At 38.3% G+C, this 18675-nt stretch overlaps 1 protein-coding gene across 2 annotated transcripts in view; it reads right to left on the bottom strand.

The window, feature by feature from the left end:
• GALNT7 (polypeptide N-acetylgalactosaminyltransferase 7) overlaps positions 1 to 18675 on the bottom strand; it is a 154038-nt gene that overhangs the window by 73622 nt on the left and 61741 nt on the right. For both annotated transcript variants that reach the window (XM_010363996.2, XM_030918397.1), the window contains exon 2: positions 755 to 1215. In XM_010363996.2, the coding sequence (XP_010362298.1) occupies positions 755 to 1215 (461 nt within the window). The remainder of the gene's footprint in view (positions 1 to 754; positions 1216 to 18675) is intronic.

Here is an 18675-nt window from a genome sequence, read left to right as displayed (position 1 = left end):
TACGTCATCAGGAATACATTCTGAGTGTTTTCGAGTAGCAGTAAATTACATTTCCAACTACATTCATGAAAGCTATGTAGATCCTATAGTAGTAGAATCAGTTATTGAATAAACTGAAAGAGAAAAGTTTTGAGTTCATTCAGTAATCACTATCCATCAAAAGTTAAGAGCTGAAAATCTTTCGTTTAAAAATCATACTACGTGAAAAGAACTGGAAATCTTAGGTCACAGTTTTATTTATCTGAGTGTTCCTTTTGCTGATAGTCAAGTGTTTCAATTCCCAGTTTCAGTACTGAGGAAAAAAACTGAAGGAAACATAAATCTAGTTCATTATGCGAGATACCCAGAACACTGTTACTGTTTGCTATTGTTCCACAACAAGATAAGGCACTTGCTCCAGAATGAAAATCAACAAATCAAGGAAGTATTTAATAATGTAGTTGACTTACATCGTGGTGCAAGCTCATTTTCTCACTGTGGACTGGTAACAAAAAATTCATAGACCAGTGCCAGTCTGGGGACCATAGTTTGAACAGCACTGATGTAGAGGGCCCCGGAATTTTATACAGCCTACCTTCAATACAATGGCATAAATGTAGGGACCGCCTCCTGACCATTTTGCTGTTCAAAGATCCTCTTATTTCCTTGAAATAAAGGCATCAATAATTTCTCCATTCTAACAATCTAACTAAACCTAAAAACCTATGAAAACAACAGCTGCCCCATTGTTAGAAAGAAGAGGATGTGTGCTTACTCTTCTTGGCGTAAGTCATTGACGCTGCGGTCCAGTGAGATCATGTCACTTGCCACCATGTTAAATCCAAACTCTTTAATGCTGGCTTGAATTGCATGTTTGAATTCTGGTCCCAAAACCAATGGCTTGGCTTTCTCTCCAGGGCCACCAACCACTCCAGGAGGCTCAGGTTCTTTGGGTTCAAAGTTACCGAGGATCCCTGGGCGAAGCACAGGATCACGGTAGGTGAATGTCTGTGGCTTAAATGTGAGATACTGCCTCTGCATGATATCTTTCTGGGAATCTCCTCCAGCATGGTGCTCTTGTTCATTTTTGGCCTTGTTTTTTCTTCTAATAGACTCTAAATCCACTTCTACTCCTTCAACATGAGGCCATGGTACCACAGGTTTGAATCTGTCCTCCCCAGGAGCTAGTCCATTGCCGCCTCGGTTGGGCATGGGGTCATTGACATCTCTGTCTTCCTATACAAAAGGGAGGGGATATACAATGAGTATATGAAGGCAAACCACCACAGTAGAGTTCATGAGACCAATTTTCAGGTTTAAAAAAAGGCTGAGGCAACAATAAAACAGTTTGGAAAACAAGCGGGATATTAATCAGGACTTCCCATTAGAAGATAGCTTTCAGAGTAGAGAGTAAATACCAAGAAATAGGCTATCTCCTCACCTTACTATTTCAAAATTAATGAAAGGATGCATTTTTACTTCTCCCTTTACAAACCTACCTCTCTATCAAAGGCCCCTTAATAAAGCATATTTTTAAGGGTTAGAGCAAAGAAGTTCTAGAATCTTTGATTAAAACAGATGCTTAATAGGTCATGTTTATACAGTATGTGGTTTTCCCAGTTGGCCCGTGTGTGATAAATATAACCTTTTGTCAGTAGTACAACCATATGGTGGCAGTGGTATTAGATGGATGTCACTGTCAGCAGGCTGGCTCAGTGCCCCAAATGGCTGAGGAACAAGGCGGGGATATGCAGAGTCCCAATTTGGTATTTTTTACTCATTGAGAGTTTATCTGAATTCAGAAGTATAAAAAAAGCTAATATCTGTAACTAAGTCAGCTTGGGCTTTTAAACCACTCCCCCATACCTAGTTGCCCCATTCCAGAAGCAGCATGGGTCAAAACAGATTCTTTGTACAAGGATATTCATTCACAGTTAAGGGTGCCTCTCTTTTCTGTTTGGACCGTCTTCATCACCTATGCAGATCTTCCAGTCAGATATGATCAGTGCTTTTGCTTCTGCCAGTACCATTCTTTGCACAAGACACTGTTTCTCAACATTGGCATCACCTTGATGGCTTTGAAAAATGCCAATGTCTGTGTCTTACCTTCAGACATTGTGATTTAATTGGTCTAAGCATTTTGATTTTTAAAAGCACTCCTGGTGATTTTAATATACATATAAGCCTGAGAATCACTGGCTTAATGGGAGGGCTGCTCATTATAATTAGACAAGAGGATTATAGAGGACGCAGCTGGTGAAGAGGCAAGGTGCACACAGAACAATTGCAAAATAGGCTGATGGGTCTGCCACTTCCCTCCACACTAAGACTGTGTGATTCCCCTACAGATAGAATTAGCTACAGATAGATTCCCCTACAGTCATAGTATTAGCACCACCCGACCAAAATCTTTCTACAGGTTTAGAGCTACCTTGAAAAGTAAAGTTTACTAGTTTGCCTTAAAAAATACAAAAGTAAGTCTCTAAGTATGATGTTGATGTGTAGGTGCTCTCTATTAGTAGTTTATCTAGAGGCAAAAATCTTTATAGAAAGTCAGTTATTTCAGATGTGAAGTTAGTAGTTAAGGGATGGCAAAGACTTGATTTTCAAAAGTTCAAAAATAGGCATGCAAAGCTAAATTCAAAACATCCAAAAGGGCATGTAGTGAAAAGCAAGCTTTCCTGCCTTTCCTTCTGCAGAGGTGATTACAGCTACCAACTTATTGTGAACTTTTCTAGAGATGTGATATGCATGTATAAACATACATGTGTATATATAACAAGATAATTTTTTTTGAAGACGGGACATAGATTTTAACTAACTCATTAAAAAAGGAACCTGTAAGATATTACAACTGGTTCAAAAAGAAATCCAAAGGACAAACATAAATATCAAGGATATTGCAAAGAATTTACAAATTGATGCACATCTGGTTAAACTGATCATTCTGCGTAGGGCAATAATCAACTGCATTCCACCAGAACAACTTGCATTTCAATGGACAAGAGTCTTTTGCATCACTCAGTTTTCTGTAATTTCCAGGACTGTAAAATAGGAAAGGGTGAGATAAGTTGGAAAGCTGAGTTAGACAGTCATCTTTTGGGACCATTTCAAAGTTTTTCACAAGTTCTCCCCCAAACAGAAAAGGCAACACAGCCTGATTGTATAAATGTGATGCCTTTGTTCAGGTATGTGTGGTACAGGGTTGAGAAAGCCTCTGGATCAGCCTTCTGATTGTCACATCTCAGGGTCTTAGCTTGAGCCTAACCTGTGAGCCCTACTAAGGGTCAGAGTAAGTGAGTAGAAGGCTGTTTTGCTGGAAATCATATTCAAGACGGACTGAAGATTCTCTTGGGAATTAACTAAGTAAAGTATAAGGCAAGCATGACTGTAAGAGAGAAGGGGTGATTCTGATGATGGAAAAAGTGAAGTTTGTTTCTCCAATTTATCTCCTGGCTCCTTCCAAAATTACACTTACTTATGTTAGTGTTGTAAGTAAATTAATATAGAGATATCATTATAAAATGTTGTAACAAACTGGTTCCAAGTTGTTGATGCTGAAACAAGTATAACACAAAAAGGAGAAAGACATTCTCCTCCACTTTGGTTTTTCCTATCACAGGCTCAAGAGAATTGGTAAACAGGGAGGTAAGGAAATGTTATTAAATACATAAGAGTAGTTTGAACAGCTCATACGATGTCAGCATCCAGAAGCCATAGCATCCACTAAGTTACCTAATGTTCCATACAGAGGAAATTGAATATTAGAAGAATATAGAATATGATAACATGAAATCAAATTGTGAAATACATGCTATAGTCTAGGTTGGCCTATGCTAATACCAAAATTGCAAATTTAAATATTTTTCAAATTCAACTATTTCAATGAGAGAAATTTTAATGGATTAAAAATTCATGTTTATTTTCCTCCAAAAGCTGTTGTTTTTTTTTTTTTGACTTAATGGTTCTTTGTCTAATCTTAAACTGTTGGTGTTCTTCAGGGTTCTGTTATTAGTCTATTTGTCACTCCATCCTCATGCTGGGTTATTTCATTCTCTTCCAAGCTCAATGACCAGTTTTATAGTGATCACTGCTACATCCATTTCCCCAGCCCATATCACCTTTCTGACCTCTAAACCTCATAGGCAACTGCTTCCTGAACATTTCTATTCATCTCTCTCTAGTAGCTAAATGTAACATACCAAAAACTGAACCTATCATTCACCTCACATCACAAGCCCGTTTCACTGACTGTCTCCTTACTTCAGGGACTGAAACCACCATTCACTCAACTGATGAAATCCAAAACCTGCAGTCATCCTCAACTTCTTATTCTTTTATCTACCCTTCTGACATCCAATTAATCATAAATTCCTGTCAATTCTATCACCTGCGTAGAGCCTCCATCTGGCCACTTCTTTCTATCATCCTCACTGCTGCTGCCTTAATTCAGGCACCCTCACCTCTGAACAAGATTACAATAGGAATAATAGTGATGATGGTAAACACTGTGTCCTAAGTGCTTCACATGTATTAACTTAATGAATCCCATGAGTTAGGTACTATGATTGCCATGTCTATTTTATAGACAGGACATGTGACAGGGAAGTTACCCAAGATTAGAATCAGTATGTAGCAGAGTCAAAATTTCAATCCAAATAGTCTGGCTCAAGAGTCCATACTCTTAACCACTATGACCTAGTGCTTCTCACCCTGACACATGTACTTCCTACACAGCAGCCACAGGGACTTTTCTAAAATTCATTTATCAACATGTTTCTTTCCCTGCTTACAATATTCCAGCAGTAGCCCACTGCCCTCTGGAGAATATACACTCCTCAACGGGGTTGGCAAGGCTTTTGAGCTCTAGATTGCATTTATGAAATGTCTCCATCACTATCCATGAGAGAGGAGTCAGCTAACTTTTTCTTCAAAGGGTTAAGTAGTAAACATGTTTGGCTTTGCAGACCACAGGGTCTCTGTGGTAATTATTCAAGTCTGCCTCTGTAGTGTGGGAGCAGCAATAGACAATATGTAAATGAATGGGTATGGCTGTGTTCCAGTAACCCTGAATTTAGAGACACAGGTGTTGGGCTGGATTTGGCCCCCCAATCCCTGCACTAGACTGTAAGTTCCGTGAGTGCACAGGCTATGTCCATCGTACACACCACTGCATCCCCAGTGCTTATCCTGGCACATAATTCCTCAATAAATACTCACTGAATAAACGAATGAATCCTAAAAGTTCTGCTTTGGAGGTAAGACAGACTCTGAAAAGAAAAGCGGAGATAAAGAATGGAAAATACAAGATGGGAGAGCAGGGCTTAGATCAGATAGACCTGTACTGGCAATACCTTATGAATTCACCAAGAACATAACTCTATATTCCCTCCACAGCATTGTACTTTTAATAATGCTATATAATAGCACCAGAAAAATTGAATTTGCTCACTTCTCAAAGGCTGCCTGTCATTAAATCTGAAGGCAAAACCAAATACAAGAATTGTCTGTCTAACCCCAAGTCAACTAAGAATAATCACATCAAATCTTAATTATATGATTCGAACAATGGCTATAAAGTGGTGTAATACTTTACTCCCCTGAGGAGGAAAGCTACATACTCCTTCTGTCTAAGAGTGAATGAGAATCAGTAGATGCCTCTGTGACTCACTGATACTATAGTACCTTCGTAAACACCAGCTGATACACTCTACAGTCCAAACCAATGAATCACTGTTAAACAGAAATGGAAAAGAGGATGAGTAGATAATTTTCCAAGATCAGTATGTTCATAAAGGTGGAAATGGAAATGAACTGAAAAATATAATCACTTATCACTGGATGGTAATATGGATTACCAGAAGTAAGGTCAGGGCAGTCTTACAACTTACAAAGTGCCCCTTCTTACCTCCAAATCCTGCTTATACGTAATATTTTTCCAAGATGGCCATGCCTTGGTAGAGATAGTATAAATCCAAAGGGATTTAGAAAAATGTTCTTTAGAGCAAATGACAGTAACTTAGGCTTGCTTGAATTTGAAATCGTAGGTGAAGCCTAGAAAACTAAGCTTTTAATGATGAGCTTATGCAGTCACACGATCTCTTGAGAAATGACTTAGCTTTAAAAGGGCCACTGCTTGAACGACATGCACGCTATTTGGTTATCATTCTTCATGAGCCACAGAATTTAAAGGCATAACAAGCCAAACTTCATTCTGTGATTTTTAACTCTCTTGATCAAAAACACCTTTCATCAGAAAAATCCTATCAGCATCCTTTCTCTGGCTGCACTTACCTAAAAGGAGCAGAAGGTATGGGCACAGAAAGCAGAGAGGGAGGTGGTAAAAATAAATAAGCTCCAGAAATTCAGAGGGAACAAGGCGTGCTAGTAGGCTGGGGCTCCCCAGACTCTCACCAACATGTGGCAACATGTGGGTGGGAATGTGGGGTGCACCAGCCTCAGGACCCTTCTTTCTCTCTGCTTAGTTACAGCTGGATGGACTAGACATTTCCTGCTGACTGAAGACCTCCATGTCTTGCTCCTTTCAGAGCACTGAGCGATGACTGCATTGGGAGCTGTAGCCCTGCTGGGCATGGTCAAGGAATTTGTCTGTGCTTAATCAGGGCTTAAAATGGATAAGCCCAAGATTAAACAGAGACCTTACCAGTCCTTGAATATCTAGAATGTCATCCATACAGGAAAGGACCCATTTCCAAGTATATTTTAATATCCCTAAACTAAAAGGAGATGGAAGGCCACTTTCCAATGGCAATGCCTCTGTTAGCAACTACAGCAGAACTGAAAATGGATAAAGTATGCTTTCAGGTAACTTTATGGAAATATAAAACTTCTACATAAGCTGTGGGTGGCTTAAAGTATGACATTCTGGTAAAAAATATCTCCTCAAAGAAATAGACTCGCTTAGAGGAATTCCTGTTCCTTGTCTTTATTTTTTTTTTTTCCTTTCTTTAAGTATCAGGCCAAGATATAAACCAAAGGGCAACAAAATAGAGAAAATAGTAGAGTTGACATCATAATGCTCCACTAAAAGAAATCCAGGTCAGCAACTCTAATACTGTATATTAAACTTAAGCAGGGTAACCAGGCTGAGTACTATACAGTAAACCAGTTCGTCCCAAACTTACTTTACAGATTGAAACACTGGTACTCTTGACAATGGAGTGCAGCCTAGTAAGTAACAGTTAATAGTTATATCTTTTATTTTTATCTCAAGACTTCTGATATACTATGGCAACTGCAGTTACAAGTGGGTAAGTCTGTGATGCAGTTTTAGCCACCTACTGGAAAGATTTTAACAGGTTTCTAAGGGGGCATTTTGAGCCAATTAGATGCCACCCCCTTTAACCAAATAAGCAAAATATATAATATAGTATATAATATTACAGATCTATCCTGTACTATAGTGAAGAATACTGAAATAAATAAGTATCTTCCTAGGCTGCAGGGATCCATGATTGTGCCACTGCACTCCAGCCTGGGGACCAGAGCTGTGACCCTGTTTCAAAAACAAAGGTATCTTCTTAAAAAGTTGTCTATATCACATTTTTGAACACCTAGTCATCTGAATAAAAGGAAGATTTCCATTATATAAGAGCCTCCCAATAAATCTCACAATTTTGCAACTTGTTAACTAATCTTAGGGTTTTTATGCATACCATTTGGAATTCTTAAAAGAAGTCCCCATCTGTATCAACATAATAATTTTCTAAAGATCTCTGTGCATTCTGTACAGTAACTGTGATCAACTACACAACATCTAGACGGGGTAAGTTTTAAGTCTTGGGCTCTTTTCCCCCAGTTTTAATGCAATTTCTCCCACATCATTAGGATAATTTCATGATTTGCCTGACTTAACAGGAAAATTAAATGTACCAAAAACACTACAGGCTCATTAGAAAAATACCAACTATTTCTTTTCTTTTCTTTCTTTTTTTTTTTTTTTCTTTTAATAGAGATTGGGTCCCAGTTTGTTGCCCAGGCTGGTCTTGAACTACTGGGCTCAAGCGATCCTCCTACCTCGGCCTCCCAAAGTGCTAGGATTACAGGGGATGAACTACTGTGCCTGGCTAATCAACTATTTTTTGTCATCTCTTTGAGTTACTGAAGATAACCTCATATGAATGTTAGACAAAACCATCTACACATTCTGATGCCTGCTCCAAGCATCCAGTGCAATTCCCTGCCTTCTGGAGACGGAATTCCCTTTTTAAACAGAAGACAAAGCATGCACAGCCATCCCCCGGTTTCTAACCCCCCAAAGAGCTTCTTCTTCCAGGTGAAAGATGGGGAGCTAGATCTCAATGTGAAAAACTTTGAACCGTTCTAAGCATTTAAAAATCACTGAAGAAGCCAACCAAGGGTTAAACAGGTTTGTTCCCACCAGACTTATTTCGATTTAGTATATAAAAAATATTGACACATTAGTCCCATATGTTCTGTCTTTGGACGATAATTATGCACTGATGATATGCCCAGTCTTGGTGTTGCCCGGGCGCGGTGGTGCACGTCTATAATCTCAGCACTTTGGGAGGCCAAGGCGAGCAGATCACCTGAGGTCAGGAGTTCAAGATCAGCCTGACCAACATGGAGAAACCCTATCTCTATTAAAAATACTAAATTAGCCGGGCATGGTGGCGCATGCCTGTAATCCCAGCTACTCGGGAGGCCTAGGCAGGAGAATCTCTTGAACTCAGGAGGTGGAGGTTGTGGTGAGCTGAGATCGCGCCATTGCACTCCAGCCTGGGCAACAAGAGCAAAACTCCATCACAAAAAAAAAACCCCAAAAAATTAGCCAGTGTCCAATTTCCATCGTCATCTCTATTTCAAGTAGATACATGAATAAGTATTTGACATTTAATCTCAGAGCACTGGACATTGTGAGTGAATATACTTTTTGGTGGGGAGGCACCTCTTCACTCAGGCTTTAGGAAAATTGCTCTTCAACTGACAAGAAATACTATCTTTATTTTACCAGAACCCAATCTTAATGGACAAGTATAACTTTCTTTAGATGATATAAATTTATTTAAAGTGTTTCAGAGATAAGAGGCTATATTAAGAAGAAAAACTTCAGAAATAAAAAACCTTCTAAGTCATAAGTTTGATCTTTTGGAACTCTGTATTATTCCAGTGATTAGGTATAGTTTAAAAGTGGTTTTGGCAGTGATATTAGTAAATATGGGTAACAAATCCATTATATTTACTCAGAAGTATATAGTACAATTTTGAACAAAATTTAGTTCATTCAAACTAAAGTAGATGATCAAATTTACTAAAGTTATGCTAAATTTACTTTTAAAGAACCGTAACAATGCACTGCATATTTTAAAGGCATCAGGGTAAATTACAAAATAAAAACTTTCAATTCTCAACATATAAGTTAAAATTATTACTGGAAAAAGGGAGATTTCATACAAAACCCTTCTTTGCGTTAACACTATAATGTCTAATGTTCTATTTTGTAAATGTGAATTTACCATTAAGCACACAGTAGTTCACACCAACACATTTAAACTCAGGAACCAACTCCTGGGAAACTCTGCCCTCCTCCTGTGGTCCTGGGTCCTGTTTTGTTTGTTCGGTTGGTTTTGTTTTGTTTACACAAATGCACTTTTTGCTTTCGTACCTGTGAATATTTCTAACATTGCACTTCTGTATTGCCTTAGTATCTGTTTGTATGTTTCTCCCCAATCAGACTGAGGGCTCTTTGAGGACAGATAGTGTGTATTATTTATCTGTGTGTCCCGAGTACCTAGTAGACAGCAGGTACTCACTGCATGTTGTTCATGGATGAGTAAATGGAGAACATCGAGGTGTGGCTCATCTATTACCCTGCTGGAATATAAACTAATTTGGGGTCTATTATCTTATGCCACTGCTTGGCTTGGTTTAAGCTAGCATTTTGGGAATCCAAATGAGATAAGTGAAAACATTATTTCCCTACAAATCTAAAATTTGAATAATCCTTTTTTTAGTTTCTTCTCTTCCTCAGATTTGGATAAATCATGTTGGCACTTCATGGAAAATGAGTACTTTATTTAAACATGAAAAAGTAAATCTGCTGATGTTAGTCTTAGTTCTCTTGGCCAATTTATCTTGCAAACAGTTTCCTGCTAAATCAGGTCAGAAAAACATGAGTTAATACTCAAGTGGGAATAAATTTTAAAAACAAGCAAGTAATTAGAGGACCAAAATACAGGTTAATTTTTGCAACAGAAAAATAAACAACAAATTGATTATCGTTTTATAAAAAAAAACTTTTATTCTTAAGACTGTTTAATTGGAGCAGATCAAAGTTATCATTGTAAACAATTAAGAAGTCTATGTAACACACGAAATTTGAAAATATTTACGAAATCTATGTACGTTCTATCTTTCAGAGACCTTACAAAAATTCATGTTTTGGCTCATAAACTGAATCATAAATATGCGTCACAGGTTTAAAAAAATATTTCTTATTGTGAATATTTAATATTAACTCTAGCTGATTTGAACTGAACTTGAAAAAAATTAAACATCAATATTAAATAGTCAATATATCGTGTTGTAGTATATTTCAAAAGGTGATAAAACTGTATTTGTCAAAGTTTATGCCATCATTTCAGTGGTAAGAGCACGTATGTCAAGACAGGCCTATAAATACAAGGCACACAAATGTCACTGAAAAGCCCATCTCCCACAGGTAGTAAAAGGCTGATAATAATACTTTTTAGAAATAATAAAAGGATCTAGTAGATTTTAACTCTTCATGTTTAGGAGCTAAGCAATTCCTGAATTTTAAAAAGAAAGCTCCTAAGTAGCATTTTTATTCTAAAGATGAGATATCATAAATTACACAAAATATTTTAATAAAAGAGTCAGTATTTTACAAGAAATATCTTACCACATTATTCCTACAAAATGACCTGTCTAAAAATAAGAAAGGTATTGGGAAAGTGAAGAGAAAAAAAAAATTAAAGCAAAGTAACGAAAGAAAGATTTAAAATAAAATTTGTGAGAAATTTTAAATACATGAATAACTTATGTATGCATATATATTATGTATGCACATGGAGAGAGGAAATATACATTTAAAAACTAAATGGCTTAGTAGGATAAGAAATAAGAAATTAACCCTGCTAAATAGACCCTTCAAAAGAACAACCATAGCATTTCATCAGGTAGGGAAAGGGGAACTGCTTAAAAGCTGAATTGATTGAAAATGAGGTCACATCTGCTCCTCTTCTGCCCACTCACATAATGTTTTGGAATGAACTTTCATTTTGTGCCAATCAACCCTACTTTAGTACTTAGAAGAGCTAAGACTCTCTTTTCTTGATCCTCTTTAAAATATTTTAAAATAGCATTCCCAATAACAATCCGTGGAGACCACACTGTTAACACTTTTTTTTTTTTTTTTTAAATCCAGGGAAGTACTTATTTAGTCCTATCCTTTGATTCTTGTTTCCAATATAAGTGCATTTTATAATCTAATACCAGCCAAAGCCAAGCAAACAGTTTAATTCTTAATCCTCCTTCACATCTGGCAAACCCAGTGAAACCACATAATGATTTCCAAATCTTCCTAAAAACCTTATAGGAAATTAAAGTCACCAACAGAATCATCAATAATTCTTATGACACTAAGAAAAACATTTTACTGAGTGAGAGCAGAATGAGGTCAAATGTGGCATTTGTGTTGGGAGAGAATGTTTATTATATCTTTTGAAAGGCAAAAAAGCAATGTCCTATTATCCCTCTAGGGGAGAAACTCGAGAATGAATATAGCACTGCCACATGAAATGTTACTACTTTCTGCAGCTGGAAATGCATAAAACGGCTCTTCCTCCACTGCATCCCTGCTTTGCCCTGAAGCACGGCTTACATAACAGCTCATAAAAAAAGTATTGCAATGTGTTGCTTTACAACACATACATTATGATTGGTATATGATAACCTTCTCTCGGAAATCTGAAAAAATAACCACCCCAGGGAAAAAAATACCTCAAAGCTTTCAGGGCAGATGCATCATTTTAAAGCCTGGAACAACATTTTATTACCATGTCATGACTAGAAATCCATTTTAGGAGGGTGTGACAATGTACCGTAATTATGTGAGACAGAAAAATACAGTCAGAGTAGATCAAGGTTATTTATGTAATAAACTTTTTGACATTTTACTTTTTAACTATCAACAGGCCTGTTCTCAAGAAGGAATGCTTATTCATAGTGATACTCTGGTTTATCATGAGTGTTATTTGTCATTCAGGTTACTATTTATATGCATCATTAAAAGATAAAAGAACTGTCCTTTCAGTTATCCAAATATTTATTACAGGTCTACTATATGCCAGACACTCTATATAAAAGTGCCATGTTATAGAAAAAGGCCCTGCCTCTAAGGGAGTCACAGCCTGGAGGAAGGGAATGCCTGAGCAGGCCTCAGTGACCTGATCTGTGTTTTGAAAATAGTAGAGGCTCCCCAGGACATAGGCGGTGGGGATGTAAGGTGGGGCATGAGGAAAAGGCACAAAAATCATAAAAACTTGGAGTGCTCAGAGAATGCCAAAGCATTTGCTATAACAGAAGGGCAGAAGATGAAACTCGAGATACTGGCAGTTCCTCAGAGGGCCTCTTAAGAAATGCCGAGGGGTTCACACTTTATCCTCTGACATGGGAGCCATGAGATCAAAGCTGAATTTTGGAATGAGTACTCGGATAGAGCAAATGAGTGGGAAGAGAAGCCAAGATGTTGTCAGAGACATAAGAATAAACTTCAAAATAAAATACTACAAAAGGCAAAGTGGGAGAGAACTTCAAGACAGGAGTGGTCAACAGGGCTAAAAACTACAGTCATGATGTCAAAGTAACAAGAATGACAAAGTCCAAAGGTACAGGCCAGGGAAGTATGGTAATGGCAGTGCTGCAGTGGGGCCCGCTCACCAGCTCTCTCATAGACAACAGTGGAGGCCCCAGGAGCATGGAACTATAAAGGCCTCCGGACTCCTCGCAGCTCTCTCCCACTCAGCTAGAGGATGGATCTGTCATACTGCTTTCCACCTTCTAGAGCACACAAAGCATTTTTGTGATCCCCTTGTTGCTATGCCCTAGACATTCCTTTCAAATGCCTAACCGATGGTTTAACAAATATGTACTGAGTACCTACTATGTACCAGGTTACAGAGATACAAAGGTAAGCAAATACATCCCTGCTTTTGTGGCTCTTTCTGTCCAGTGGGGCAGACAGATAAACAAATAATCATATAAACATGGTGCTGTAAGAAACTTCAAGGAGAATTGATCCAATTTAGGAAGTTAGAAAAGGCTTTCTTGCGACCAGGCGCGGTGGCTCACGCCTGTAATCCCAGCACTTTGAGAGACTGAGGCGGGCGGATCATGAGGTCAGGAGATCAAAACCAACCTGGCTAACACAGTGGAACTCTGTCTCTACTAAAAATACAAACATCAGCTGGGCGTGATGGCGGGCACCTGCAGTCCCAGCTACTTGGGAGGCTGAGGCAGGAGAATGGCGTGAACCCAGGAGGTGGAGCTTGCAGTCAGCAGAGATCACATCACTGCACTCCAGCCTGGGTGACAGAGCAAGACTCCATCTCAAAAAAAAAAGAAAAGAAAAGGCTTTCTTGAGAATGAGTACATCACTGAGCAAAGATCTGAAAGAAGAGAAGTTAGTTAGGTAAAGAGAGGAGAGAAGAGTGTCCCAGGTAGAGAACATGTTGTGCAAAGTGCCTGTAGCAGGAAGCCCATGCTAAGCAGAAGGACTAGATATGGCTGGAGTACAGAGTGAGGCACGCCTGGGGCAAGGTGAGGCTGAAGATTAGGTAGTAGCTAGATCAAGCCAGGCCTGGTGTCCATGGTAATGCATCTAGACTTCATCTGAGAGCAGTAAAAAGCAAGTTAATAGCTTTAATGCACCTTGGAAGGGACAGAAGCATTTTGAAAACAATCCCCTGGCTCAGTAATAAGACCTGGAAACAGGCCAGAGTGACCAAGGATAGATTCGGGAATAGACAGTAGTAGTCTGGATGAGAATCTTGGTGGTGGAAGAAAAAAAGTGGAAAGTGGACAGATTCAAGGGTAAATTAGTGTCTTAGTCCATTTGTATTGCTATAAAGAAATACCAGAAGCTGTGTAATTTATAAAGAAAAGAGGTTTATTTGGCTCACAGTTCTGCAGGCTGTATAAGAAGCATGGTACCAGCATCTCCTTCTGATGGGGCCTCAGGCTGCCTCCATGCATGGCAGTAGGGAAAGGGAGTGGGTGTGCAGAGATCACATGGCGAGGGAGGGAGCAAGAGACAGAGAGAAGAAGGTGCCAGGTTTTGTTTTGTTTTGTTTTTTATAATCAGTGCTTTTGGTAACTAACAGAATGAGAACTCACTTATTACAGTGAAGATGGCACTAAAACAATACATGAGGGATCTGCCTCCATGACCCAATCACTTCCCATTAGGCCTCACCTCCAAAATTGGGAATCAAATTTCAACATGAGCTTTGCGGGGACAGACATCCAAATTATAGCAATTAGGAAGTAAAATGAGCAAATGTGATGATGGATTGGATATATGTGATGAAGGAGAGGGAGGTATGAAGAATGACTTTAAGATTTGCAACTTATTCAACTGGATACTGTTCACTGAGAGAGGAAACACTGAAATAGACCAGAATTAAAGATGATGAGTTCTTTTAGATATGCTGAATTTGAAGTGCTTCTGAAACATTCAAGAGGAGATGGAAACATAGAATTTATAGCTCAGTAAAGAGGTCTGGACTGGAGAATATAATCTGGCAGAAATCTTTGTGCACATAATAATTGACTCAAGAGCTAATAAAATGAATGATGAAGAGATTATAAAGTGAGAAAAGGAAAGGACCTTGGATCCTGGCCTTGAGGAATCCAACCCTTACGTGATTGATGGAAGAGGGTGAGACCACAGAAGAGACAGATGACTAGTCCAATATGTTGAAAGAAAAACAAAAACAAAAACAGTGTGTTCAAGACAGAGGGTATGGTGAAGTATGTCAAGAAGCCAAGTAAGATGAGGATTGCATTTGGTAACGTGAAGTTGAAGTTGACTGATAACTTTACTGACAGCTGTTTTGGTAGGGTAATGGTGTCAAGAGCCCAACTGGAGTGAGTGGAAGTGTGGAGGTGGGAGATGTGGAAACGGTACAAATAAGAATAGACAACATTTTTGAAAAATGTGCCTGTTAAGGGACGAATAGAGATGAAGAAGCAGCTGGAAGAAATATTAAGTGGAATGAGAAAATTTAGTTTGTTTTTAATAGGAAAAGCTTGAAGATTTTTAAAAGCAAAGGCAACGGTGAGACATTAAAAAGCAAGTGAGAGAAGGGATAATCAAGTGTAAAAAGTTATTGAGAATGTAGAAGGGATGGGAGCCAAACCAGTCATGGGGACTGGCCTGGTTGGGAGGAGGATACCCCCTCTGCTGTAATAGGAAGGATGGAATTGGCGCAGATACTGGATTCCAAATCCTTAACCACTGCAGTCTGAATTAATCCAACAGTGTCTTCCATTTAACCTATTCCATATATTGCATTTAGACTTACCTCTGTTAACCACTGCAGATATATGAAAAAATACTCCACATCACTAATCAGGGAAATGCAAATCAAAACTGCAATGAGGTATCATCTCATCCGAGTCAGAATGGCTATTACCAAAAAGACAAAAAATAACAATGCTGGCAAAGATGCAGAGTAAGGGAACTCTTACACACTGTTGGTGGGAATGTAAGTTACAACAGCCATTATGGAAAACAGTATGGAGGTTTCTCATAAACCTAAAAATAGAACTACCATACGACCCACCCATCCCACTACTGGGTATTTATCCAAAGGAAAGGAAATTAGTATATCAAAGGATACTGCTCTGTTATGTTGACTGAAGCACTATTCACAATAGCCAAGATATGGAACCAACCTAAGTGTCCATCAGTGGATGAAGGGATAAAGAAAATGTGGTATGTATACACAATGGAGTACTATTCAGCCACAGAAAGAAATCCTGTCATTTGCAGCAACATGGATAGAAGTGAAGGTCATTATGCTATGTGAAATAAGCCAGGCACAGAAAGACAAATACCACATGTTTTCACTCATGTGCGAGAGCTAAAAAAGTGGATCTCACTGAGGTAGAGTAGAACGATGGTTAACAGTGGCTGGGAAGGGGAAAGGGGTAAAGAGAGATTGGTTAATGGGTACAAACATATACTTAGATAGAAGGAATAAGTTCTAGTGTTCAATACCACAGTAGGGTGACCATAGGGAAAAACAATGTATTGTACATTTCAAAATAGCTAGAAGAAAAGATCTGAGGCATTTCCACCACAAAGAAAAGGAATGTTACAAGCTCACACCTGTAATCCCAGCCCTTTGGGAGGCTGAGGAGGAGGATCTCTTGAGGGTAGGAATTTGAGACTAGCCTTGGTAGCATAGTGAGACCCCCATCTTTACAAATTTTTTTTTTTTTTTTTAATCAGGAGGGCATGGTGGTGTGTGTCTGTAGTCCCAGTTACTTGGAAGGCTGAGGTGGGAGGACTGCTTGAGGCCAGGAGTTCGAGGCCACAGTGAACAATGATCGTGCCACTGCCCTCCAGCCCAGGCAATAGAGCAAGACCCTGTCTCTAAAAAAAAAAAAAAAAGTGCAAGGTAACAGATATCCTAATTACTCTGATTTGATCATTACACACTGTATGCATGTATCAAAATATCCCATGCACTCCATAAATATGTACAATTCATAGGTATCAATCAAACATTTATAAAAACCACTGCTTTCTAGTATATGTCAGGGATTTTTTTTTTTTTAAGAGACTGAAAGCCTCCCTAACCAGGCTCCACTATGTACTCACTCAAGCTGTCCCTGTACTCATTAGTCAGTCATGTCCCTTCAGGAGATGATTTAAAAAAATCATTTTCAGTCCTGCCTCTAGGGTTTGCTCACTTAGCAGCCTTAGCCTACAGCACTGCCCTGCTTTCCTCCTCTCTTCCTTCTAGGTTCAGTTCCAATTCCATTTATAAAGACTCAGCCCCCACCATCTGCTCTAGTTCCAGTGATATTTTTCCCTCTTATGAATTTCTACTCAATATTTTTATAATTCTCTAACTGTCCTATATGTTAGTTTTTCTTCCCCAACCAGACTAAAAAGCTCTAATTGAGGAGAGTCTTAGTCTTTTGCTCCTTTTGCACAGGAAGAGCTTCTATTATGTCTCTTCCTTTCTCCTAAATTCTGTGCCATTTCTATTTTCCTTATTTCTACTCCCATATACAAAATAATAACAGTTATTCAACAGCAAACATGTTTCCTGGCCTCCATATACTTAAAAGAGGGTCTGCTTTATGTTTTTTAGATGGATTTTGGGGGCAACATCATCAGTGCAATTTCTGATTTTAAAAAATAAAACTACTAGACACTCTTAAGTATGTTACATACTCCAATCCTCACAACTATCCAGTGAGACAGGACCTGTAATTTTACTCTCACATTTTATAGTTGAGGAAGTCAAAGATTAGAAAGGAGATTACATATCATTAAGTCACACAATTAGTAAGCCACTGATCTAGGTTTGAACCCTGGCCTGTGACTCCTGATCCTGTGCTGGTGGCCACAGTGCTAAACAACTTCAAGAAGACTGCTTGATAATGACTTCTACTTTGTAGAAACCAAGACATTTACAAAAACAATTAACTTGAGAGGCCTTTAAAACATGCAATAAATATATACTTTAATGTCTCTTTATTCTGCTTTTTAAAATCATGTTATAAGGCTATCTTTGGCAACCAGTTACACCAAAGTAGCAAATTCTGACTCTACACAATGAGATCTGCCTGTCAAAGGTGTTTTGTTCCTTCGACGTGTTAGGTCATGATTTCCCCTGACAGCTTGTGAAATAAAGGGGAAAACATTTTTAAAAATTTAATACAAAGAATTAAGTCAGTTGTCCCATAAGTAAGGACTAAAGTGCTTTTCATCCTATGTTAAGCACACTGTTCCGACTGAGGTACTACTGAGAATTTTTAGATGTTCAAACTATCGCTAATGAATACTCTTGCCTTTTTATGACCAAAAGTAGTGCTGTGGCTGTGGAAGAAAACTAAATTCTTCACGATTGAGCCCATTCCTATAGCTTTGCTGATATTCTACTCTAACCAAAAATTTATCAAATGCCTGGTTCCATAAAGACAGCAGAAGATAATTACACCATCACAGAAGAATTTACTATATTTCCCAGGACATGCTAACTATATTATATGTAAGACCAGTGTTCCATTTTTTCCCTCCCATAATGTAAGAGGTATCAATGAGAGAAAGGGGGAAAACCCCTCACAGAGTACTTATCCAGAAATACAACCAACAGTCTGTTTTCTAGGACACATGAGAATGTTCACTATGAAACCCAAGTGAGGATTAGGAGTGACATATCAAAACACTAAACACTACTTTCATAGAGAATAATATGGAATGTTTTCCTAATTTAATTTCTGATTTATGTAGTAAACAGATTATACTTATATTAAAACATTAAGAATATGATAGTTAACTTTAACTTCCCATTACTTTCTATTTCCATTTCTTCATCTTGCTACCTACCACCTTTTAGATGAAAGAAGCAATATTCTAATTTTATCATAACCATGTTCACAATACTAAATAAT

The sequence above is a fragment of the Rhinopithecus roxellana genome, chromosome 2, assembly GCF_007565055.1.
Source record: "Rhinopithecus roxellana isolate Shanxi Qingling chromosome 2, ASM756505v1, whole genome shotgun sequence".
Taxonomy (NCBI): Eukaryota; Metazoa; Chordata; class Mammalia; order Primates; family Cercopithecidae; genus Rhinopithecus; species Rhinopithecus roxellana.
The sequence above is the reverse complement of the archived record's forward strand: the minus strand, read 5'-3'. Positions and strand labels throughout refer to the sequence as shown.